The following is a 27,222-nucleotide window of genomic DNA, read 5'->3' on the forward strand; positions in this document are numbered from 1 at the left end:
GAAATAGATTTGATAGGAATATTTGTCATAGAACATTTCTGTATCACTCTTTGAGGTTTCAGTTATGAATGAGCGGCAGTAATTAAGATTAGAGGTGATAAAGGCATATGCTAATGTCGAAACAAGATCTGTATTAGATGACAAAAAGAAAAATGTGGTTCCTAGATTGTGATTCCTTTAATAGTTTCTATATGAGGTAAAAAAAAAAAATTGCATTTGAGATTTTAATTGGAGAAATAATCGCTTTGCTTCAAAATAAATTGTTACAGGCACAACTAATAAAAGAGGTCAAAATTGTGGTTACATTTCCAAAAAGGAAAAAGACTTGGGAGGGGATACCAGGAGCCTTCTGGGGGCAGAAATATTCTGTAACCTGATCTGGGTAGTATTTCAGGGGTGGTGTATACATATGCAAAAATACATTGACCCATCATTTGATATATGTGCACCTAACTATATATGTTATACCTTAACAAAAATTATTTCCAAAAAAATGTAGCTACAGTGCAGCCAATATGTGTAATCTCCACCCCTACCCTGGAATATAAATAGAATGCATTCAATATATCAATTTTAAGATGTAAATATAATTTGTTTAAATGTATATGCCCATTTCTATTCCAAATTAGACATCCTAAATTAGCAACTAATTTGGAAAAAATATGTATTTCTTTCAGATTAAGGTGTAACCTCCTGACGTTTCAATAGAGAACAGTCCTCTCTTTGACATTAATAGTTTATAAATAACCTCTCTGAAATGTGAGACAAGCCTGAGTAATATAAATTTCTTTTATTAAAACATGTAAGTACGCCTATAAAACCTGATACATAGCAATCAGAGACACGTTGAGTCACCAGACTACCCACTGAGACACTAGGGAAGTTTTACACAGATCAGCAGATCATAAATGCTTCAAGGATCATTTGGTCAACCTTTCAAAAATAATTTTATCATTATTTACATGAACTTTAGCTATAAGTATAATAAAAAGTTTGTAGTTAGAAACTAATTAGAATAATGTATAATTTAATGTCAACCCACTATTTTTGTTTACTCAATTATAATTTTACATAGAGAAGATATCTTGCTTAATAGTACTTCCTACAAAACTTGGGTTGTATATTCAAATATAATTAGTTTCCACTCAGTGAATAAATAAGCATATAAAGTAATAGATTATTAATCTTCACAGGTAGTACAACTAATAAATTGCCAGTACCTTTCCTTTGGACATTATCTAGCATATCCTACTATAGGTTGTAAACTGATTGTAAAAATGTAAATCTTAGGTGTTTTCTGGCTTCAGATTTTAGTAACCAGAAACACACTTATCTGAGTATTTTTCTGGTTCTTATATCTTCTTGTCTTCACTTTTAGAACATAAACTTCCTGAGGATATAAATGGCATACTTGTTTTTCAAGGCATGGTTTTGTGCTTCCTGTACGTTCTTAATCAGTGCCGGCTGAGGATAATGAAACTGATGTTAATACCTGAGTATTCCAATTATTTTAATGCATATTCCAGGAAGAATGTAGATGTAGGTTTATTCCAAACATGGTAAATGTGCAGTTGACCATCATTTTTATGCAAATAACAATGAAAATGCCCAAGTAACCAAGTTGAAAGTTTTAAAGCTTGTGAATGTATCCCCTTTCCCTTAGTGTAGTGAGATTCCCTGGCTTTCAATTTAATTAATTTTTACAACACAAAATGTAGAGATTTCTATACCAGAGAAACTGCAGTAATTGACAAAACAGTGGGGGCAAAGAGGGCAAAGAGCTAACAAAGGAGAGAAAGGTAATAGAAAGTAGTGATATAGTCCCTATCACTTTGAGTGTTTGTCCCTAAATTTTGTCTTGCCATCCCTAACCATTTCTCCTATTTCTGTTGCCTGTTTATTTATTTATTTTTGCCTGGTCATATAATTTTTTAAAGTAATTACTTTATAAAGAGCAATATCTTACTTATCATTTATCATATTTCTTTTCACACTCTCATACCAATATATTTTTATTTGTAGTATATTTTCATACAAGTTTCTTCCTCTTGCCATTTGTTTTTTAACCCATCTTCCCATCCCTCCCTGTAACCACGCAAATTTCCTTCTATGGGTTTTATGAGTCCAGTTTTTCTTGTGATGTATATATCTATAAATGCATATATATATATATATACTTCAGGTATAGATGGACCTTAGCTTTATACAAAAGTAATGTTATCTATTTGATTGTCAATATCTTCCCAAAAAGGCCTGCTCTTTTGGGAACTTTCATTCGCACATTTTGGTTCATGTTTTCATGATATATGAAGGATGGAATGCATGAGTATAATGGAAAAAATATTTATTTTTACATTATTTTTATGTTTTCGCAGTGTGTGCTGTATTTGTGGGCCTTGAAAATTCTTTACCCCAAAACACTGTTTTTACTTCGTGGAAATCATGAATGTAGACATCTAACAGAGTATTTCACATTTAAACAAGAATGTAAGTATATTTCAAACTTGCTCATTTAATATCCTATGTTTGAGGATAACTTTAAAGTGACACTGTTTCATGTGATTACATATTTCTTTTAAACGTAGATGGAATTCAGAATTTTCTTTTAAAAGAGAAGTTCCCTTTAGTAACGCGATTTAAGAATTTGAATTGATATTTGATGAATGATTAAATTACTTTTTAAAATAGCTACGGTCTTACTTTTTTAAGTGATTTAACCATCAAATCAATAAAGGAGACAAAATGAAGAATAGATTCAACCCCATATCTCTATTTTTGGACCAAATAGATTTATTAGCCTCTGGTGGATTTTGGAAGATTACAGATTACTTCTTCCTTTAGACATAGGAAGTGGAGTGTACTAGGAGTGGAGAGTGTACTTTGTGTAAATTCTATTTTCTTCCTCTCCTGGTTTTCCCCATTGTCCATTGAGACATGTTTCTCTGTGACTTAATTCTATATTCAATGGAACATGAAGACCTTCACTCTCAACACATTAGGTGTAAGTTAATAATGGAAAACCAATGTTCATTGAGATAGAAATGACTTTTAGAACCTTATTTCTTTCCACCTGCTTGTCTTTGTAATTATTTGGGAAGATCATCTCCTTTGTGGCCATCTTTCTATTGGTCACTGAATTGTTTGTTACATGTTTTTGTGATACATCTGCAGTTAAATAGCCAGGATGTATATAAAAGTTCTCTCCTCTGTGTTACAAAAAGTTACTAAAAATTGTAAAACAGGATGAACAACAAAAATAAAGCACAATAGATAGAAAGGGTAATAATTCTTCAAAACACCTTTTAAAATTATGTTGTGCAATTTTGTAGTGTGTGGTTTTATGCCGATAATATGGTTCTGGCAAGAAAACTTAAAAAAAAAAAATGATTTCAGGAAACTGTTTCTCGCTATGAAATCATTAGAGTAAATATTTGCATGTGTGTGTGTTTTCACCACATTTTAAAGGTAAAATCAAGTATTCAGAACGCGTGTATGATGCCTGTATGGACGCCTTTGACTGCCTTCCCCTGGCCGCCCTGATGAACCAGCAGTTCCTCTGTGTGCACGGGGGTTTATCTCCAGAGATTAACACTTTAGATGACATCAGAAAAGTAAGTTTTGTTTTTTTTGTCTAATCATTTCTGTGTGCTTAAGTAATAAACGGGAGAAATTATCTACCCTGCCATAAAATCATCTTTTCCTTTTGCTTTAAATACTTTGAAGCGGCCATGAGTTTCTTCTTTGTATTAAGTTTTAATCTAGAGAGGTAGACATAGTGATACTTTGAAGAGTTTTCATATTTAAATCTTCAGGACTCATCATATTATGTGACTTTTTCAGTGAAAAACAAAATGCCTTTTTGTTTTCGTCTGACATGTTTCAAACAATTCATTGTATATTCTTGGTATGTATGTACCTAGAAATTTTACTTTGCCCCTGGGGAATTATTACAACTTGACCTTTAAAATGTGTCCATGGTAAGTTTATTTTCTCTACTATTTGTCACAGCTTAAGCCTTTTAAGTAACAGTTTACCAAAAGCAATGATGATATTCAATTGATTGTATTGAGTGGCTGAGTGAAAAACAGTTGACTTTTTAAAAGATATTTCCTATTTAATTTAACATTGGCTGTTACTGTTGTTTTAGCGAGCCAAAAGATGTGTTAGATCGAGTGTGGAAGTATATTTTGTCTTTATTCATGAGAAAGTGAAATAATATGGGATAGGTTTATGTAATAGAGGAGGCAATCTTTTATTTGTTCAATTATACTTATAACTGTAGTCATTTCAACAATGTAAGAAGAAATAACAGTCATATAAAACTCGATATATTTTTCTTTGTGATAAAATTCCCAAAGAGAGTTAGCAAGTAAATATTTCCTTATCTTAGTATCACCTAGAACACAAAGATATTTAAAATTCCTTCATGGTTTGATTTGTTCACATTAATATTTATAACTATTATATGTATTTGGGAAGACTGTGTTCAAGCCAAGCTTTCTATCTAGGAAATCTAAACAAAATGCTGTCCTGTGAGCATTATGAATAGTTGAGAACTGTACTGGAGAACTTCTTTCCTGTACTTGTAAATACCTAAGAAAATATGCTGTACTTATTCCATTAATTTTAGCAAGAGTAAGGTGCTCACATTGTTCTCCAATACTGATTTGAACTATGAAAATCTGAATTTTGCTCAACTTTATTGTAAAGATAGTATTTAGAAACTATTTATTTAAACCTAGTAATGCATTATGAGCATACTTCGACCTCAAACAAGCAATGCAGTATTGTCAATGAGAGTACAGAATTTATTGTTTGAAAATAAACCTTAAGCTAAGAATAATCATAGGCACAATTTAAATTCTAGCCCTTACTTATCATTTAGGGGATATTAATTCAAAGAATCTCTTGATATAGCTCATTTAAGTGATTGCCATTTAATCGCTTATTCTCATTTCCCCTAAGTTTGGAAACCTCATTTCTAAGTTTCAGAAATCCAAATGCTGTACACATTATAAGTGCATTCTTTCAGCTGACATTAAGTTATTAATTAGTGAATAGTACTTCTTCCACTGTGCTCAGCGAAGAAAGTGATCAAATATTTTATCTATTCATGTATTCATGCATCATATTAGTAACCCAGTAACCACTTACCACACTAGATCTGGGAAACAGAATAAGTAAAGTGCACATGAGGGTGGTTATTTCATTAGCAAATGGGCATCAGAGATGTGCATTTATTTTTATTTCTTTTGCTCGATTAAGTTTCATGGGCCTAGATGGAAGATGAGAAAGTTACCAGTTGTCCTCCTCACAAGGGAGAGTTGTTAAAAGTTCATTTTTTAACTTTTTTTTAGCATTTTCATTATTTGTGCAGAATTTATGACTAAAGTTCTATACTTCAAAAAATAAATTAAAAGGATATAGGCTATCAGGCTATTTTGTTGAAAATGTAATCATCACCCCCAAAATCTCTTGACCTTCATTACAAAATGAAAAACATTTTTATGTAGTTCTATTTTGTTTCTCTTTTCTTCAAGAAATCATGGTGTTGAAGAAATGCTTTTTATTAAAGCACAAATATTTTCATAAATCATAAATCTTTACTACCTTGAACTCAGTATTCTTTTAGAAGTTCATTAATAAAAAAACTACATATTTAAGGAAGTAAAATATTATGATTTTTACCTTAATACTCTATCATTAATGTTCAGAGGTTCAGGGTGCAATGGAAATACATGATTTTTTACTTTTAAATTCAAATAGAAAAGAAATATATTTTAAAAACCTTCGTTTCTTTTCTTCTCAGTGTGTGTGTATCCTTTTTTTTGTAATACACCGTAACACATTTGCTTCTGGTGTTCTTTTGCACATAGATTGAGCATTAGTATTTTTATTTAAAGTGATGTAAAGACATGACACTGAAATGTAGTTGTGAAGTTCAAGTACAGAATTCACTTTCTGCATGAATGTGACCGATTCATTCTTCTAGGAACTGACCGACTCTTTTGACATAAATGATTAACCATGTCATCATAAATTAAGTGGATCTTTAAAACATCACCCGCTATCCCCAAGGTTTACTTTCAGGCACGTTTCAGATAGTATGTTTAATTTTCATGTATGTCATCTATGTATAAACTTAGCCATAGAATGGTTTTTAGATTTGCATTTTCTACATGCCAATTAGAGTTTCCACCACTCTTACTTTATATAATTAATTACATATTTATTTATTTTTACTGTAGATAATATTAATTTTTAAATGCACTTTGTAATTTTTCCACAATAAATTCTATTTTCTGGTTGCCTTGCCAAACCTTTTTTAGGATTTACATTAACCTGAAAGTCTCCCTTCTTCTGCTCAGCTACCCTAACAATAAGTCTTTGTTTCTTCAGAAATAAATTCTGCATTTTTTATGGATAACCATTATTTTTCCTGGATGCATCATTCTAAAGCACGAATTACTTAAATTTCCTAAACAAGTCAAAAGTCTGAGTTTGTAATGAATAGTTTATGGCTAACATAAAGGTCGAAATATAGAACGTCATGTTTATTGAAGTTTTTAATTGGGTGTTGAAAATATAAACCATCACTGCAATCTTTTTAAATATGAGTAAAATGTTGTGTGTAGCAAAACTATCACTTACATCACTCTGTATGTTCCCAGAAGAAAATAGAGAATTTGATTGGTTGTCAGCCTGATTTATTCACCTGTTTCTATGGGATTTTTAAAAACATGAAAGTGTTGAATATGAAGAACATCAATTCTTAATATGTTTTCACAGCCGTTTTATGCATTTTTAGCAAAAGGCTCTATGAAGATCCTTTAATTGCAGTTAAATCAGAATAAACTAAAGGATAGTGACAGTGGTTTAAAACTGATGGTGAATATCATTTCCAGTTAATTGCTTTTACCTTCTAAATATACCATTTTAAGTTGAAATATGACTTTGCTAAACATTTATAACTGGAAAATGGATTACATGTGAGGGCTTCAGTCAAAACTTTAAAACTTAGAACTGTGAGAAGAATGACCTGCTAAATTTGGATTTATTTCACAGTTTATCTTTACTCTTGATTTGCACCCAGGATAATTTATCAAGTAGGATAACTACAATTTATCTAGAAGCCTAGATAGCCCCAACTGAATGGGTATCCACAATGTTTTCACAACTAAAATATTGTGTGCCTTCATGTGTAATTCTGGAACAGCAGATTTTATTCTCAAAATTGTATTCTTAAATATAAAAACCATAGGTTGTTCCCTCTCCAGACTTCTAAATCATAGTTGAATGGAGGCTGTAATAGGAAGCACAGCAAAGGAAAAAAAAAACTTCTTCTCCAGAAATGAAACAAAAATAGAGTTACATTAACTGGTAATGAATAAAACATTTGGATAAAGTAAATAAGAAGGAAAAGAAAAGGAGAGATAAAAGGGAGAAGAGGAGAAAGGAAAAAAGGAGTAAGAAGTAGGACTCAAAGAGGCAAGAGGAAGGTGGAAGGTGAGATGAGCTCACTGAGGAGGAAGAAGGAAGGAAGACTGGAGAGGGAGTTAGAATGGGGAATAGAAGACTGGGGAGAAGAGAGAGAAAGGAAGGAGGGAGACAGGGAGAGAGAAAGACAGAGAGCAGCAGCTCACACTACACGGTGGTTGGGGAGAGGAGGATGAATGATGTACGATACTGGTGTCTTCTGTTTTGCTGAATCCCGTGTTTCCAAAGATTAGTATTTTGCTCTCTTGTCTTCTGTTTTTTCTTAGTTAGACCGATTCAAAGAGCCACCTGCTTATGGACCTATGTGTGACATCCTGTGGTCAGACCCCTTGGAGGATTTTGGAAATGAGAAGACTCAGGAACATTTCACTCACAACACAGTCAGGGGGTGTTCGTACTTCTACAGGTGAGGACAGATGTGTTGAGTTCTCAAACACATTTTTGTTCGTAAATGCTGGAATTTGTCAGTCCATGTGTTTAATTTGTATATGATGTTTGTTTAACTTTTTCCTAAGAAATAAATACAAATGAAAGGTTCACTTTGAAAACCTAGTTCAAGTGGACTTTTAGTACTTACAATTGAAAATATAACTAAATGGGTGTGTGAATAAATACGAATATATTCATATATATGTAATTGCTGTGGAGAATAAAAAGGTGGCAAAGAGCAGTGGAGTGGCAATGTGATAGAGGGTGCAAGAGCAGCTGGATGTAGCTGCTAATAAAGACTATAGTATTATTAGAAAATTTGTTCTGTTCTAAGAATTAGAGGAAAAATTTAAATGTGATTTGTTTATTGAATTATATAATCACATTGAAAATTTTTACTAGTTTTCATAGCTTAAAGCAGAAGACAACTTTACATTGCTTAATCAAATTGTATTTGTCATTCTTAACTTTTGTTAGGTTTATCAAGCTGCCTATAGAAATTTAAATTAGCAGTTACCTGGACTGTAAATAACACAATAAATTCACTTTTAGAACGCTGACAAGCCAAGTTGAAAATATTTTATAGTAATTTTTATATGTGCCAATCTATGGAGATTTTCTCATTCCATAAAATTGCAGAGCACTTCAGAAAGAAGTCTGTAAAACAATCGAGTTTCTGTATGTCCTCCCGATTTTCTTTCACCTCAGTTTTAGCCAGCTGCAATAGATTATCATCAGTTTCACTGGGTTCCATTACCCTTACACATAGATGTTGTGTGAAAGTTGCCAAAGTGAAATGGGAAAAGAGATTATGAAGAAGTAGCGGCTTTTAAATTCTAGAATATATATATTTTTGAAACTTAAAAAAAAACAAAACCTTATTTTCACTGATGTTAGTACTTCATTTCATTCCTGACAACTAAGCAAGTGGCCAGGCTGATAGGATTCTTTAAGAGCCATCCAGCCATATATCTTCTGTCTTTAGGAGTAAGGTGAGGTCATCCTTCTATATAACACTGATTCAAGGTTTATTGAGAGATGAAACATTTTGCTCTGTGTTTATGGCAAAAACAGTTCCCTTTTATTTATCTGTTGAGATGACTGAGAAATTAAAATTTGTGAATGGAAAGTCTGTATCGTGTAAAGCATCATTCATAGAATAATTTTAAGTTCTAATAAAAGAGGTTTAGTCCAAACTTAGTTATCAGAAAGCCGATTCACTTAAAGTTTTGGAAATTTGAGCACCAAGTTGCTAGTCTATTTTGGCTGAAATTAAGAAGTATGGCTTAATATTTCTGAAAAGCCTTAGGTTTCCTTTCAATAACTAGTTAATTTGGGAGCAATCTTTCATTCAAGGTGTTCAAACTTTTAGCAGAAAGTCAGGGGTTATTGAAGTATATCAAAGCCAAGTATTTTCAAATCCAATATTAAATCTGTAATTATACCATGGGTATTTAAATTACCTGTTTGATAATACTGCTCCAATAATATAACATCAAGAAAATCCAAAACTCATGGTTTTCCTTTGGATCCATACTGAATGAATCTTTAATTTGTAGCATGGCACTCTTCTGTTGGTTTATTGATTTGCCTATTTGCATAAATCCTATTCTGAATACAGTCCTTTACTGAATTAATATAATATTATAATATTTTTGCTTTTTGAATGGAAACACACATGTGTCCATGTCAGGGATAAAGTCCACCAACAGGATAATTAGAGGGTTATGTCTTTTTTCACACTTTTCTCCTCAACCTAATGATTATTTAACTAGTCTCATTAGAGGTCCTCAATAGATAATAATCATTATCCATGGCTTACATAGATTATATACAGCTGAATCTACAGCTTAGAAAATTGCCAAGTGGTAAGGCGGTCTGGATCATGTTTTATCTAAGAAAAGAGAAAAATATCCCTCTTATTCTCCTAGAACTTTTTAATCACCTTATTCTTAGTGTTGTGTTGAAGGTTTCAAGGCTTCCTCTGATGTAATAGTTTATAAAGTTGTTCTAGAGGATACAAGTGAAAAATATAATTGGTGGAGACACTTGGGAGAAATTAGCAGTTTGTTATTTTTTTTTTGACTCACAACTCCTCCCAGCTTTATCTCTTATGTTTATATATAATTTGTATATTTAATTTGCTATACAACTCTGTTCACCATCTAAAATATTGTCTGGGACATGATGTAAGTAAAAGTGAGTTATACAGAAAATACATTAGTAATAATTTTTAATGCTTTTCATGAGTTATATAGATAAGCAGTGTGACAGGTAAGAATTCATAAGAATACTGTTTTATCTTTATAAGCATACTGTAACGTTCAGGCAAGTAATTGAGTGTTTGAAGCAAGCCAGGTGTTAGACCATAGAGATTAATGGGGTTCATGACAAATTGGAGATAAATTTTTCATTTTCTTTTCACACCACATAGACCAAACAAAACCGTAGACTGTGGTGCTTAGGTTCTCAGTTTTTTATCTCTGCCTTAGATGGATCATGGAAACTTCGGGTCCCGGGTTAACCTTGCTTTAAAGTAAGAGTTAAATTAGACAATCTAAAGTTCCTCTAAGCTCTAAGATTTGAAGAACAACTTGACAGTCATTTCTGAAGTGCTTTTGAAACTGCAAGTTGCAGGTCACTCAAATCACAACTGCTATCTTTGTTACAAACCACGAGCCACCAAACTTTTCTAGTTGACAGTCAGAGTTCTCTGGTTCCTCATTTTGCTGTATCCCAGTTCTTCTCCATCTTGTCAGACTCCTACTTTTTCTGCTACCTCTTTGTTTTCCTCCTGCTTTTGACATTTTTTTTTAACACATTTCCCAGAAACCTCACCCATTCCCATAGCTTCACTGTACTGTAAACCCTGTGGCTTGCTTACCAATTCTACATGTAACTCCTTCATCTCATTCTATTTCCTGGGTTCAAATTCCATATTTCTAAATTGTCTGCTGATTTTTTTTCTCTATTTTTAGTCTTATGCTGATTTAAAAAAAAAAATCTAGATATTCTGTTATCCCCTTAACCTAATTCACCTTGCCTGAAAAAAGCTAATTTATTTCCCCACTTCCTTACTCCTCACTGGGGAGTCCTCCTGGTTTTTCTGTTTTTGTTTTGTTTTGTTTTGTTTGTTAATGGTTCAGATTGCAGGCATGCAGTTTAGGGAATATCTTTGCATTTTCTTCTTTGATTGAAATTACTACAAATCAGTCATTATGTCTTTTTTTTAACTAATTCTTAACTTTATTTATATACATACACAAATATTATTTGTATATATATAAACGAATTAATACTGTAACAAGTTAGTTATAAAATTAAAATGAATATCTTATCAAAAGGAAACAAGATATGACATTTCAAAAATTGAAATTCTGCCTTCTGGTGGTTTCTTGGACATTATTTTGTGATTTTAAGTGATGATATTCTTTATAATATCATCAGCATCTAAACTATCCCCCAAACCTTCTTTTGTAGTCTGTTGAAGTCACACATCTAAGCTCCCTGCTCTCAGTTTTGTCCATACATCCCCACTCATATATTCTTTTTTCATGAGTATCCTTCTTGAATATTTACAAACTTTTTCAATATTTAACAAACATTAGCTGAGCTCCTAATATATATGTATATACATGCTCTCTGCTAGGATTTATAGATAGAGTCCCTGCACTCAGGGACTGACAGTGTAGTGATAGAAACACATAAGCAAACACAGATAAATAAAATGCACAGTGAGTAGCACTATGATAAATGTGCAGCACACACACAGCTTTGGTAATGGATTTGGGGTTAAGAGAATACTGGTAGAAGTGTTATCAAACCTGAGTTTTAAAGGACAAGTAGTACATATTCAAGCAAAGTTATTGGAGATGGCTCTTGCAGGCAGAGAAAGTGGTTTTCTTATAAATATGAAGGGAGATAACACTCTGGACTTTGGAATTCTGGAAGGGTGGCCTACTGAATGGACTCACTTCATCTCCAATCCCAAATTATACTTAGCTGCTTCAGTATCTCTTAAAGCTGATCAGACATATAACTAAGCTACAACAGTCCTAGTTTTATATCATCCAGTAGAAATGTATACATATGTTCACCAAAAGACATGATCAGAATTGTTCATAGTAGCAGTGTGCATAAGAGCAAAGAAGTGGAAACTTTCCAAATGTCAATTTAGTAAAATGAAAGATAAATTGTTTCATGTTCATACAGTTAAATACAGATGACAGTGAACTCACTACAACTACTTATAACAATTGAGACAAATGTCATAAGCATAATGATGAGTGAAAGAAGCCAATTACTAAAGAATGCATACACTGTATGATTTCATTTAAATACGAGTTCAGCTTCAGAGAAAGCTTATCTATAAATGTTGAAAAAAAAAATCAAGATGGTTGGTGGTTACCCTAAGTTGAGGGGGTGATAGTGACTAGAAGGAAATAGAAGAAGTTTCTCAGATTCAGATAATGTTCTGTTTGTTGATCTGCATGCTCATTACAATGGTGTCCACTTTGTGAACATTCAGCTTCTGATTTATGTACTTATCTGCATAGATGTTATGCTTCAATTAAAAGTTTGCTGTAAATGAGAATTAGTCTCAGCTCCTGAGGCAGACGGCAGCCAGGTGCAAGGGAGAAATTAGGCTCTTGAGAAGTTCTGGCAAGAATTGGGGCCTTTCAGGACCTGATCCCTGGTGGGTAAAATGAAATTAATGGAGAACCCTGGGGCAAAGAATGAAACACAGCAAGTCCTGAGAAAGGATAGGCCTGCTAGCATCCAGGCAATCCCCAGGCACCCAGGCCTGAGGTCCCAGTACACTGCTCGAATGCGCCTGGCCTGGCAGACCCCAAGAAGCCGAAGACAAGCTGAACAGTCCTCCCTTTTTTTGGAGCTGGGAGAGTGTAAGGACACCAAGGAAGGGTGACTTGCTCCTGGTGCCTTAGCAAGGGATTGCAGCCTGATTCCGCCTTGCTGCAGCACCCATGAAGGAAAGAAGCCCTCTCACCTGCTTCACTGTCCCCATTGAGGCTACTTCAAAAGTTGAGCTTAAAATCCAATAAACTGACAGATTGTTGATAAACATGCAGGACATAAAGATGAATAAAACAGTGTTCCTCTCTTGAGGTATTCACTGTAGAGATATGAAAACATAATTTCAAGTACAGCATGATAGGTGATATATTGGATATGTATTCTATAGAAATATACTGGGTATAGTAGTTTTGTATGCCTGGGAGTGAGGAAAGGGTGAAGGGAAGAGTTTAGAGGTGATGATTTAGCTAAGTATTGGCAGAAGAATCGGGCTTTCCAGGAGGAAAAAAAAAAAACAAAACATAAGGAAAATCTATTTAAAGGCTTAGAAGCATGAAAAAGCATTTTAATAATGCCTGCTGGCTATGTCATGGATAGTCTGAAATCTGGGAGAAAGAATTCAGATCTAAAATATAGTTTTAATATGACAAGAAACAAAAATAAGAGAATAAACAGAATGTTTCTAATATTGACTATTGTTCTAGTACCAGGCCAGGTTTTCTAACATTTCTCTCATTTTTGTCTTTTCTACCCTCTATCTCTCTGTTCATGCTCACTCTGTTTCTTATACTTCCCTGTGCATGGAATTCTAGTCCTTTTTCTCTCTGCTAACCCACATACAACATTTCCTTTAAAATCTGACACAAGACAGGTATTTTTCAAAATCTTTCCCTACTTAAATCCAGGCCAGATACTTTCCTTCTTTTTTTGTAATGTTTCTATAAAACTTGTACTATTTTGTCATAAATGTCTATTTGTATTCTTTAATTGTAGTTTTTGTTGTTTTAAACTATTCCACTTCTACCTAGATTGTTAACACCCACAGGACAGAAACCACACCTTGAGGTTGTCATATCTCCCCCACCCCCACCCATTACAGTGCTTCTGACAAATGGAGCAGATGGCCAGTCACCAGTGGGTCTTTGATAATTATTGGGTGATAAATGATTTTCCAACTCTACAGTGTTAAGATGTTCCGAACTCTGCTTTCCCTAGCATTCAGCATATTTATCTTTTTAAATGCTTTTCTGCTTGAGCATGTTATGGTTTATGATCATTTCTATTAAAAAATGTAAAAATGTTGTAGAGTGGTTTTCTTCCTAATATTATTCAAGACTTTAATGTATCCCAAGGAGGTAGTTCACCAATAATGGGAATACAGATGCTATTCAGATATTTTCTAACTGCCTTTAGAAAAATGTTAGCTGTTGTTAGAAAGTCTAAGGGTTTTTGAGTATATATATATATTTTAATTTTTATAGCTTTTCTTTTAAATGAATTCCCTCCAATGATGCCAAGTATTCTGCAAATTGTTGCTAGGTTAATTTTATGGGGAAACAATTAGCTTATACGCATAGGGGTATTTAACTTAACATGAAGAAAATGTATCAAAGTTCTGCTTTCATAAGGCTAGTGTGAGTTTTTCCCAAAGGGAAAATAAAAGAAGAGCAGTCAAGCCAATTTGCCCAAGGGCAAAAATGCAACAAACGTAGAAAAACATTCTCTGTCTGACAGTGGTAAGACAGGACACTGTCTTTTAGGCATCATGAAGACAAAAAATATATACAATTAAATAACTTAAAGAGATAGGGAAGGAACATTTATTGAGTGCCTATTCTTGTCACTCCTTGCTGGGGCACTTTATAACTAAGTATGTTCCAAACAAATCTCTTTTTGAAAAACACACCAGTGTCTCTGAGTAAAGTTTGTTTTCCCGACACAGGCTCAATCTGAAAAAGCCGCATCCTCACCTTCTCTTTACATAGAACCTTTGAAGATGCACATTGTCAACTTCTGAGCCTAGGTACTGTAAGGATACGTTTTCATTTAGAGTCTCTGGAAGGTCTTCTCCAGCTCCTAAGATACGCTAACACTTATCAGTTAGATGATTTATTCACTGGGCTAACCCAGGACGTCTAGGAAGTGAAGCCCTTGTGCATATCTCCTCTCTCTCTCTCAGTCCCTGTCTCTCTCCCCATCTCTTCTCTCACAACACCGCATACACACACACGTGTGTGTGTGCACATACATAGGAACTATTTAGGGCTTCAGATCCCATTTTTTCCAGAGAACTAAATCCTCTTTACCATCACTTTCTCCACAACGCTATGCCATCTTAGTGGTAGTTTTTTCCTGCCAATCAGGGAATCCTTACAAAATCAGCAGCAAAGAAAAACCGTTTTCACTTTCTCTTTTAAATTACTTAAAAAAATGTTTTAGTGACATGTACTTTATAAACTATGTCCCCAATGTACTATTTTTATAATTGATGAGTTGTTTTCTTATAGTGTATATATAATTTAAGTTCTACTGAATGTATGCAGTTTGTTTATATTATAGTTGATATTGCTTTTTGGTCATTTTAATTTGAACTGCCAAATGTATTCATCTTCATGACATGCATTTGTCTCATTAAAAATTCTTAGAGAAGAGAAAAAGTGATTGCAAAGATTTTTCGAGTTTGGATTGTAATTCAAATTTCATTTAAAGCAGTGTTTATCCATTGGTTTTAGAGTTTTCTCAAAGACAAAATCATTTTAATTTAATGTTTGACATTTTTATGAGTCTTTAAGATAAAGTTGTATTGAACTTAAGGTATACATTTTTAAAACTTAATGAATTTCTAGAATTTCCATTTAGATTTTGAATGATAAAATAAGCTTTATACCCAAGGTTATTATCATTTTGGTTTACCAGTAGACCAACGTTCTGTTCTACTACTAACAGTCATTTCTGCAGCACATGTGTGCACTTGTTGTGTACAGTTATATGAAGCTTGCTATATTTAAGAAAATTGAGGTTTATATTTTAAATTCCATTCTCATGTTATATTTATACTTCTGTTCACATTGTTTTCAAATGTAGATCTGATAAAATGGAGAAAATCTGTACTTTCCTCATGTTGTTGTAAAATGGCCCTTTTCTGTTTTCCAATTCTCATACCTCCGCCCCTTTCTGGTTGGTACAGCTAAAGGGCTGTTTTGGCCACAGGGAAAAACCTGTGCTACACAAGAGGCTTGTTTCATGAATGATGTTATCTGATTTATGCTTGATCAAGTCACATACATCTGACAGTAGAGATTAATGTGCTACCTCTGATGATTTCATAACAGATGCTTTCCTTTTGTTTTTTTGTCTCTGGCAGTTACCCGGCTGTATGTGAATTCTTGCAGCACAATAACTTGTTATCCATACTCCGAGCCCATGAAGCCCAAGATGCAGGGTGAGCAGTTTTTTGAGTTTATGAAAACCACATTGCCCCTTTGTTAGAATTTCCTCATTTTGTCCAGACTTCTTCCCAGAAGAAATTAGATCTTAAAATTGTCTTATGATAGCAGAAGTGTATCAGAATCCTAGAGAATGAGTGGCTAAGATGTGCCGTAACGTCCCCTTTAAAGTTCTACCATTTTTAACTTGAACAAGCAAATTTACAGCTTATTTTCAAGGCACTGTAAAGGTGTCATCTCTTATTTCTCTCAATTCCTACTCTCACCACTGTCCCATAAGTGAGTAAATTACCAGCTATTTCTCAGTCTTGTTGGCAGTGTGAATGAGAGTTATACATAAATATTTAAAATGTATTGCATAAGCGTACCCTTGTTTTCAAGAGTACCATTTCAGATCCCTGTGAAATTTTAAAGGAATAAATAAGGTCATTTGATTGGAGGTGGGATAGCTCTTATGTCCTAACTAACAAATGCATAACATAAAATTGATTTAGTGGTATCTGGTAGATTTTCAAAAGTAGACCAATTTTAAAGGCTTAGGAAACTAAGAAATGCAGACATTCACTTTAATAGTGTGTTAAATCCTTACCATGGAGAACTGAGCAATTAATTTTAGGATTTAAAGTCTCTGATACCCTCTCCTAGAGGCTCCAGTGAAAGGACTGCTGTAAAATACTTAAACTCAACCTTCACGTTCTTGGTTTTCTGAAAAGCAGGAACACTCCTTTGTATAATCTGTGTGTTGAAATCAGAAAGACAGTGGTCTGCATTCTGAAGTAGCCTCATGTCTGTGACACCCTTGAATCAAGGCAGATTTTAAGTTCATCAGCTTTTAAATTTTAAGTTCATCAGTCAACAGGTATGAATTGACCTGACGCTATGGACCCAGCGCTGTTGAAGCTGATGTTTGCAGTCACCTGCTGATGTGCCTGCCGGTCCGGCCCTCAGATGATCTCTCTCATTCTCCAGGGCTGTAGTGTCTTGTGCTTTTTTTTTTTTTTTTTTTGACATAGTCAGGCACTGGGAAACAAACCCGAGTATCTGGCATGGCAGACAAGAACTCTGCCAGTGAGCCACCGTGGCCCTGCCCCGGTGCTATCTCAGCTGCGTATTTTGGGCAGATTTGTCTTAATCTCACTACAGACCTGAAATCATCTTGTTGTTTGAAAAGTATTTAAGTGCATCAGTTCAAATCAGCAAGTATTTTTGTTTAAATTGACAGATGATTGAGTCAGTGGAAAAGTTTAAATTATGTCATTTAGCTCCTTTTTTTTCATTTGATGTCAAGTAGGCATAGCCAGTCTTGGTTTACAAAGACGAGATACCAGGATTGAGAATGTTACTGTCTTTCTCAACTCTGATTTTTTTATCCATGACAAAGCTCAGTCCCATAAGTAGAATAAATTTTCTAGATATCAGAAAACATTTTGAAGATGTATTTTCTTCTCAGAAAAGCTGTGTCTCAGTAGTTCCAAAAAAAGAAAGGAATCAAAATATTCTTAAAATTTAAATTTTTAAGTGGCACTATCTCTTTAGAATCCAGCTATATTAGGAATGGTTAATATGTCAGAAATAGTTGACACAAAACACCCAAAGAATGATAAAATTTTGTTTTGCGCTTTATCAGGGAATGTTTCTAAACTGATATTCCTGAAATCTTACATAGGCATCATCAGGTACTTCTTTATGTTGGTTAAAAAGGGCCAGTGTCTCCTATAATAAATAAAACTCTAAAATTGAAACAGTTTCAATACTTAAAGCCCATAGATTTAATCAGACTTCTTTGAAAAGCAAATCATCTAGCCCAGACAAAACATTTAGATGTAAATTTTACAGAATATAGCAGATTTATGGAATAATTAGCCTGGTTATTAGTGGTAAGGCTTTATATATTAGACTGGCTTATTTGGTCTTTTTCTATGTCCAAAATATTGGCAACTTTCTGAAAAATAGGATGGTAGAGGGTATTTGTCTGTACTAATTAACTAAATTAATCTAAATTCCTTCCTCCCCTGTGATTTGCTAAGCTTTGAAAAGACCTATTTAGAAATTGCACATATGATTATATATTTTTAGTATCACCCTGAAATGGATTGATGTCTGTATATAACATTTTAGAGGGAAAATCTTATTTAATGTATGCAACTGGGTCCTCTTTGAATGACAGAAATAAACTCATTTGATTTTCTATTTCTAAATCTGTAATTTGGTATTCATCTTTTTTTATACTAACTTTGTTTTAACTTGTATTTATTGTTTTTAGATATCGCATGTACAGGAAAAGTCAAACAACAGGCTTCCCTTCTCTAATTACAATTTTTTCAGCACCAAATTACTTAGATGTATACAATAACAAAGGTAAGGTTTCTTTTTTAATCCTTCTCCCAGTCTTTGTATGATATGTGCAATATCTCTTAACTGGTTTTACTTTGGTTTGGTTTCAGTTTAAGCGGTTTTAACCATTTGTTTTTCCTTTACTTTTACAGTTATAGTTTGATACAAATTGTGTGATTATCCTCAGACATACAGATTTAATTGTTAAACAGTGAGGCCCAGGCAGTGTTATTTTTTTAAAAAACTAAATAGAGCATCCTAAAGTGCCACAGAGCTGTCAGCTACCACTCTGGTGGATATAGGCTTAAAAAAAAAAGGTTGGAAGTAATCCAAAATCATGTTCCTTAAAGAGGATTCAAATTTAAATAAGAATAGTGTGATGTGGCATATGAAGGATCCAGGAAAATAAGGAAAAAGAACGTATAGGTTGAAATTCTAATTGAAGTAGAATTTATGGAGCATCTACCATGAGTTAGATTCTGTACGAGGCAAGTACATTTTCACTTCTTTAAAAAAGTAAAATAAACTTCAAAGTAAAATATCGTTCATCTACCACCCCTACACCACCCCATTTTTTTAGTATGCAAAACTGACTCTTTATGTTTAACTGCATTGCCCAAAATCACTGAATTAGGAAGTAGTGAACTGGGATCAAACCCAGATATTCTGGTTCAGTGATCTGTGTTTTCTGAAACACCATACCTGTATGCATGAAGGAGACAGGGATACAAAAGGGCATTATTTACTGACTGTGACAAAAAGAGGAGAAGCAGGGAACACATTACATTCTTTCATAAAGGAAATCTCATTATCGAGAAATGATTTTAAAATGTTTCAGGCCTTTGAGAATGGGTGACTAAATGTGAGAATTAAAGCCATTCACTGCAATTGGTATTGGCCTGGGTTTTACAAAGGCACAGGTTTACGTGTGGCTTTATGAGATTAAGAGAAATGGAGACAAAAAGAGAGAAAGCAATGAAATCATTCATGTGAGGTCATATACAGCCCAGGAGGGACAGAAAAAGGCAGTCTTGTTTCTGAGTCAGTTTGAAAACTCCTGAATTAGGAGGCACTTTCATGTGTAAGTGAAGTGGGAGAGTCATCTTCCCATCTTGGACCTGTGACCCGGATGCCTGAGATAGGACTTGAGTGGTCACCTTTATTCCCAAGCCCCTGTCAAGTACCCCCAAGTCCTTAGGGCTAGGTTGTTTGGTTTCCCTTATGGGAATTGGACTGCCTCCATGTTTGCCTCTGCCCTGATTTCCTGGTTAGCACTCCCTGCCTCCTACAGTTCAGCCTGGACCCCAACCCCCATACCTTCCAGTTCTATCAGGGACCATGCTCCAAAAGGCAGCCCACATATAATCCCAGCACTACTACGCTTCTCACCCTGATCCTGGCCTCTCCCAGACACACCTGCTCTACCTTGTCCTTCCATTGTGACGCTCCCCAGTTGGCTCACCGCCCCACTCCCATAGCCCAGAGGTTGACACCCTTTGGATAGAGTTTGCTTTGTCCATTCAGTTGCCATTTTGACTGTGGTGGACCCTCCCCTGTGGCCATGGAGCATGATTGGATCAGACAGTGTGGTTTCTAACGCAACCATGGATGGGAGGGGCAAGGGGTAGTTCCTGGAAAAGACATGCCGTCCCTAGCAATCTGTGGCAAGAAGAATACAAATTAAAGAGTACATGTCATCTGCATGCCAAGTGCTTATAAACCAGTTGACAGACTAAGACATTCAGATGATTTAATAAAAGTATAAGACACTATATGATAAAATAAAACCAAGGAGTCAGACACTAAGTACGTTCAACAAGGGTGATTTTCCTGAATGATCAGAGAAGGCCTTGCTGATAAGATAAACTCTGATGATCTGGACCTTGAAGAACAGTTAAGATTTGATTAGAAAGAGGAACAAAGGAAGTCAAGGCCAGGGTTTTTGAAAAATTTTTTTTTCCAAACAAAATCTTAATCTTGAAGTCCTTTGTGTAAACCCAATAATGGCTAATCCCTTTTGTTTGGATGAGGGTTCTCCCTCTTGTACCAGCGAGGACCCTTGAGGTAACTCAGAGGAGTCCAAGGACTCAATAGCTCATATGGCATGTGCTTATGATTTTATCTTTATCCTATAATTTCCCAAAAGTATATAAAATATGAACACTTGGGTATTACTGTTTTAATTTTTTCTATATAAAAATTTTAAAAATTTTTTTTCTATTAGGCTTAGTGATGGGAGTACCCAATTTGTTTTCTTGCCAGAGAGACTGATTGCAGAGTAACATGTACAATAAAATTTTTCTAATAATTAAAAAAAAAACCACTGAAAAATGAAGAAAATTGGGATTTTACTCCATAAAAAAACTTAGACATTTTCCATTCCTCATAATTCAGCTAGTTTTGTTTGACACCAATCAATAGCTATTTCTCCCATGAGGTGTGTATTTATTCTTTGTCTATGATCCTGATTGAACAAAGTAGAAACTTTAAAAAAACAAAAATAGACACCAATGCATCATTATCTTTGAGATTTTGTAATTCTTTCACTGTGTTCCCTTCCCTGTGGGGTAGATCACAATCTCAGGAAGGGGGCCAGAAGCACTTCAGTTTGGGAAACTTTCCATAAAAGAAAGATAAACTGATAGGAAAGAAGAGGGAGAAAGAGTATTCTTCTGTTTGAGCATAATTTCAAAAGACTTTTGTGTAAAATTTCTGAAATCCTTTAAAACTATTATGCTAACACTGTGTACAGTATGTGGGAGTGGGAGTCAATTATGCACTGCTAAAGTGAGGATTACTGTATTCGAATGAAATAAATGTTAACTAGAATTTTGAAAAAGAATGTGATAAAGTTGTGTTGCAAGTGCCTTCAAAACACGAAATGGAAAAGATATCATTGAAGAATCTTGGGTTATGAGTTAACCATTTGATTCTTAGAAACAGATGACCTTAAAGGACTCTGGAATTATAAACTTATAATTATAACCTGCTTTGATTTTTAAAGCGCCTGCAAATTAAGAACTCTCTGGCAAAATGGAAGACTGAGACAAATAGATGTATTATGCCATCTGATTAATCCTTCATATTTGCTTGCAATTAATAAGGAACTTACAGATAGTTAGAAGGACTTGGATCTCTTGAAAATACTATAAATGCCCCCATCCCTTGGTGTGTCCCATAGTAATTCACTCAGTTCTTAACCTGTTTGGTCTGCTCTACTGTAGTTGCCTTCCCACCATTCTCTCTGCTTCTGTTTCCTCGCTCTGATAACTTCTGCTTACTCTTGCAAAATGTCAGGCAAAAGATGTAGATTTGAATCGCAGCTGTGCCATTTAAATTTAATTCATTTAAATTTATTGGACATGAGGTGACATCTTTGTAAAATGAGAAAAAAAGCTCTCTTTTGTGAATAAGAAATGAAATTGTTTTGAACCAAAATGCTGTGTAACATTATGATATTATTGTCAGTGAATATTATATGCTATTATTATTATGCCACATGTTACTGAAAGGCCTCACAGAAGCTGGCAGGAAAATATTCCCTCTCCTGAGCTTATTATTTATAATTTCACAATGTGGCTCAACCTATATTATGACTTATCTCTCCACTTCTTTCTGGGTGAACCATTTACTTTAGGTAAATTGATATATTCCTTGCCCAGAACAACATTTGGCTTTCCATTTCTCTGCCTTTTTTTTGCTCATTGACTTCTTCCCAACTGGAATACTTATCTTGCTCTTCTCTACCCATCTACATGGACTAGACCCATTCCAGACTGTTTCCACAAAGAATTCTGTGGAAGGTCCTTCTCTGAATGCCTACAATGCAGACCATTTTCCCCTGTACTTACCTTTTTTTTTTTTTTTCAAGTTAGCTTTTCCATGTATCCCTATCATTTCCCAATCAGGTTGTAATTAGCTTAAAACAGGGACTTTTTGGTACCCTTTGTCAAGCCATGTAGTATGCCTTGTACATTATTGGCAGCCAATATATTACTGATTGAAGCATTTTTTCCTGGGAATTAATAGATATACAGTACACAAAAGTACCATGTAACCGTTGACCTACAGAGCTTTATCTCAGTCTAAATTACTGCTGTAACAACAGCTGATACTGTTTCCAAATTGGAGTTAAACATTTGCAGAGCACTTAACACATTTGACTTGTTTATCTTCTGTGAATCTGTAACCCAAAAGAAAAACCTATTTCCTAATTACCCAAATACACCAAATAGAAGAAAAATATGTGATAGATGTGTAGCCTCTAAGGTTTATTAATTTTTTTCTTTAAATGTTTTCTACTTCTAAAGGTGACTTAGCCTCATGCACTTACCAATGCAGCAATATTTATTGAGAACTTATCATATACCAAGTACAATTCTAGGTGCTGTGGGTTTGAAACAAACAAGACAGGTATGGTCTCCACCCTCATGGAGTTTGTAATTAGGTAGTGTGACGGACATCACAAATCCTTCAGATATATTTGTGGAAAATGCTACCCCCAAAAAGGGTGGTATGAAATGAGAGTGGATTTAGTCTGAGAGGAAAAGAAAAGCCTATCTGAGAACCTTTAAGCAATCGTAGTGATAATCAAGTCCCTCAATACCGAGAAATACATTGGCAGATGTTGAACTCTGCTTTAAACAACCCAGTCTGGCCCAAAACTGTAATGAACCTCTGGGGGGGAAAATGCCTTATGAAACCTGATTTGGGCAGCTAAATCTTATATCTCCCTTATGATGTGCCTGGGCTTCAGAAGAATCTGAATGACAGAAGTTTTCCCTAGTTCTCTATAGTTCACATGAGCTGCTGATGAGCTGCTGGGTGGGTGAGTGGATGGGTGGATAGATGTAGAGAAATATAAGTACACACACCAGGGATATATAATATATTCCCAATAAATTTACTGACCCCAGTAAAATAAAGAAAATTTATTAAATTAAACTTACTTTGGATTTGAGAAGAAAACTGAAATGGCAACTTGACTAATTTAGAAATCAAGAATAGAGATTAAAATGGCAGCCAGAAAAAAAAAAATCAATTCAATATTAAGTAGGTTAAGAAAGAGAGAGGAGTAAAAAGTGTTTAGATGATGACAAGAAAAGTATTTATTTTGCTAGAGGAAATTCTTTCATTTGTTAACGTTCCGAGATGTAAAAGTGTAACCTTCTGGATAGAAAAAAAAAGTATGATATCTTTGACTTTTAAACCAGGCATCTTATTAAAATTGCTTATAAAAAGCATCACCGAGGGTAGCCACAGTGGCTCAGCAGGTAGAGTTCATGCCTACCATGCCAGAGACCCGGGTTCGCTTCCTGGTGCCTGCCCATGCCAAAAAAAAGCAGCACCAAACTTGACATTTTCAGCATTTTCAAATATTGTCCAATCAAAAAGTAGGTCTGGACTTCAGGTAAATTATGACTTGACAAGAATCTACCATTGTAAGGTGAAATTAAATTGCTAATATAATGAACCAGGGTAAGTAAGGCTTTTATTGGAAGTCATGATGTGAACACAACAGGAGTAGATGTGGCATATATGAGGCCAGCTTGCCTTTGCCCCTTAGTTCTCGCAGGGGCACCCGACTCCTAGTGACACCGTGTACACAGTATGGGGTTGCTGGACCTGAGAAGGTCATCTGCCCTGTACTACAGTTCTTTTGCCCCAGGAGCTTATTTCACCATTCAGGAATAATTTTCACAAATTTATAGATATCTTGTACTGTCCTGGTTCAGAAGCTAAATTCAGAATCCCTCAGATCAAATCTTTATTCTGGGCAGAAGAGGAGATGGGTCACCCTGGAAGGAGAGTAGAATCAGTGCCCAAGATTCTTTAAGTAGCATTTCTTTCTTTCTCTACAGTATTTCAAGAGGCTTTCTTTCCAACAGAGCTGAACCAAATTTTTTAGCAAGGGTCTATATCTAAGGGTCTTTACCCTGTCTTAAGAATTCAGATACTCTTTGAGCATTAGAATAAACAGTTTTCAAAGCATTGTGTCTTTACAACCACAGGCACAAATATACTCACTAGTTGCTTTATAGATTGGATAAAATTAATCCATAGTGGCAGCAAGTTTCCCAACCTTTGCTTTTTCCTGTCATTATCTCAAAACTGAAGGTCCTTTTAATTGAGCAACTATCTGCTCCAGATCACTTACTTTAATATAGGAAATATAAATACATAGTCATGGTAGCATTTTGTTATTTGCTAATAAGCTGTAGATGAAGTTTGGTTCTTTTTGTTTGTTTGTTTTAGCAGAAAAGTAAGATGTTCTCCAAGGCATATTCATTCATTATTATTATTTTATTTATTTATTTTTTTACATGGGCAGGCACCAGGAACCGAACCTGGGCCTCTGGCATGGCAGGCGAGAACTCTGTCACTGAGGCACCATTGCCTGCCCTATTCATTATTTTATTAATATTTTTTTATTTTTATTCTTTAGCCCTATAGAATTACACACACTGGAAAGAAAATTACTTTGTAATGATTAAACCTAAGGTAGTCTACCAAGAAATGGTATGGAATATAAAAATGTGTGAAGAAGCAAAACCAAAACTATGAAGAAAACTCTTAGCTTTAACTCTTTTTATTATCAGTATGAGGTGGAAGAAGAATTTATATAGACGTGAGACTGAAGAGATTTTGAGATTACAAAGTTTTGATTGGTTTTCAGAGAAATCACCCCTCAAAAACAGATAAAATTAATAGAATAATGGTTTTCACTGCCTTTATTATCCAGAATTCTTTAATTTGGAATTGATACAATTGTGATTATAATTTTCTGTTGTCATTATAATTGTCACCTTGAGTGATACAGCTTGATATATATTTTTTAAAGTCTTAAGTTGTTAACATATCTACTAAATTTAAATATTTCCCTTCAATCATGAGAGCATAGAATATGTGTATGTATATCCTTTATTCTTATAACTAGTATATATTAATAATAATTGCTAACATTTACTGATCACTTACCATATGTCAAGCATGTTAAAAACTTCTGTGTGTAAATGTGTAAACCTTTAATAGCCCTATGAATTACACTATAATCTTGATTTTATGATGGGCACTGATAGGATAGGCTCAAACAAACTAGTCATTGGAAGTTCAGAGATTGAAACTCAGGCAGAGCCCATTTTCTAACCTCTGCTTGTGCTGTTCTGCATCAGATCCATTATGTAAAAGATTTCAGTGTTATGTTTGCAGTGATCCACTAGTCAAGTCATGGGTCCATTATGTAGAGATGACTCTACTATTCTTCAATAAGAAAACAAAACTTTTGAAATGAAGAGTCATTTGACAGGTGATATTTATCCAAATATATCCATTATTAAAAGAATGTATATATTTATATTTATATTTTATACTCTTCTAAAATAAATAATTCATTTTTCCCTTTGAAATGTACCCTCCCCTGAACTTCTGGGGAAGATAGCAGAGTAGTGAGCTCTAGGACTGGACTCAATCCTTCTATCAAAACACCTATGAAACAGGTAGGAACTGTCTGAAGCAACTGTACTGGGGCTCCAGAGCCCAGAAGAACACTGTAGAGCATCCAGGGTAGAGTGGGAGGAAAAGACTAATAAACGATGGTAAAGAACCTGAGTTGCTCTCTCTGCATGGTGGCTGCCAGGCCTATCCTCCACTCCCACAGCAGCCCCCTTTGGTTCTGCTCCCTGGCTAGCTCACTGGAGACAGAAAGGGTCATAAAAATCCTTTACCTCAAGAATAGGGATGGGCATGGTGGATCATTTGTCACAAATTTTAATTAGCAAATTTATATCGCTGGGTCCCAGCTCTGAAGTAGAGTTTCAGCTGATGCTGTACAAAGACAGGGGCAGCCACCATTTTTGCCCTGCCCCTGAGAGGCATGTAGGCAGTGGAGATTTAAAAATATGCTGCTTCATCAGGGCTCTAGGAAATACTTAGCTAAAGGGCTGGCATTTGCTAGGTAACCCAGGAAAGCACTGGTTTCGGGAGCCATCAAAAAGGCTTTTGGTACCCTTCCTGATCCCCTCTCCAGGGAACATTGGAGCTGGTTTGTGTCCCCTCCGTAGATCTTTGACCCTATTTTGGCTCAGAAATGCTGACTTGGGAAAGCCTCTCCAGAATGAGCATAATGGGATAAAGCCGAAAATCAACAGCAGGCAGAAAACTGGAAAATGCACAAATCTGTGAGAGTTAAACTACATCTCTTAAACAATAAGTGGGTCAAAGAAGAAATTGCAAGGAAAATCTATAAATATCCTTGGATGAATGAAAGCAAGAATACAACATATGAAAACTTATGGGATGCAGTGAAGGCAGTGCTGAGAGGGTGGTCTGTTAAAGCTGCTGAAATGAAATATACCATAAATGGAGCAGCTTTTAAAAAGGGTATATATTAAGTTGCAAGATTATAGTTCTGAGGTCATAAAAATGTCCAAAGTAAGGCATCCAGAGAAGGACACCTTGACTCAAGAAAGGGCTGGTGATGTTCAGGGTTTCTCTGTCAACTGGGGAAGTTACATGGTGACCTCTGCTAGCTTTTGCTCCCGGCTTCTTCCCTGGGGATGTTTTCTTTCTGCACCTCCGAACTTCTTTGTGTCAGTTCTGAATCTTAATGGTTCTTTCTTAAAGGACTCCAGTAAGTGATCCCACCTTGAATCGGTAGAGATACATCTCCCTGAAAATCACCAAATCGAAAGGTCTTATCCAC

General features: G+C 34.8%; 1 protein-coding gene across 7 annotated transcripts in view; it reads left to right on the forward strand.

Annotated features, from left to right (window-relative positions):
* The window catches only part of PPP3CA (protein phosphatase 3 catalytic subunit alpha), a 350,999-nt gene that overhangs the window by 265,739 nt on the left and 58,038 nt on the right, over window positions 1–27,222 (forward strand). For all 7 annotated transcript variants that reach the window (XM_077142684.1, XM_077142685.1, XM_077142686.1 and 4 more), the window contains 5 exons: window positions 2,376–2,487; window positions 3,466–3,611; window positions 7,764–7,903; window positions 16,106–16,183; window positions 18,451–18,545. In XM_077142684.1, coding sequence (XP_076998799.1) covers window positions 2,376–2,487; window positions 3,466–3,611; window positions 7,764–7,903; window positions 16,106–16,183; window positions 18,451–18,545 — 571 coding nt within the window. The remainder of the gene's footprint in view (window positions 1–2,375; window positions 2,488–3,465; window positions 3,612–7,763; window positions 7,904–16,105; window positions 16,184–18,450; window positions 18,546–27,222) is intronic.

Source organism: Tamandua tetradactyla, chromosome 24, assembly GCF_023851605.1.
Source record: "Tamandua tetradactyla isolate mTamTet1 chromosome 24, mTamTet1.pri, whole genome shotgun sequence".
Taxonomy (NCBI): domain Eukaryota; kingdom Metazoa; phylum Chordata; class Mammalia; order Pilosa; family Myrmecophagidae; genus Tamandua; species Tamandua tetradactyla.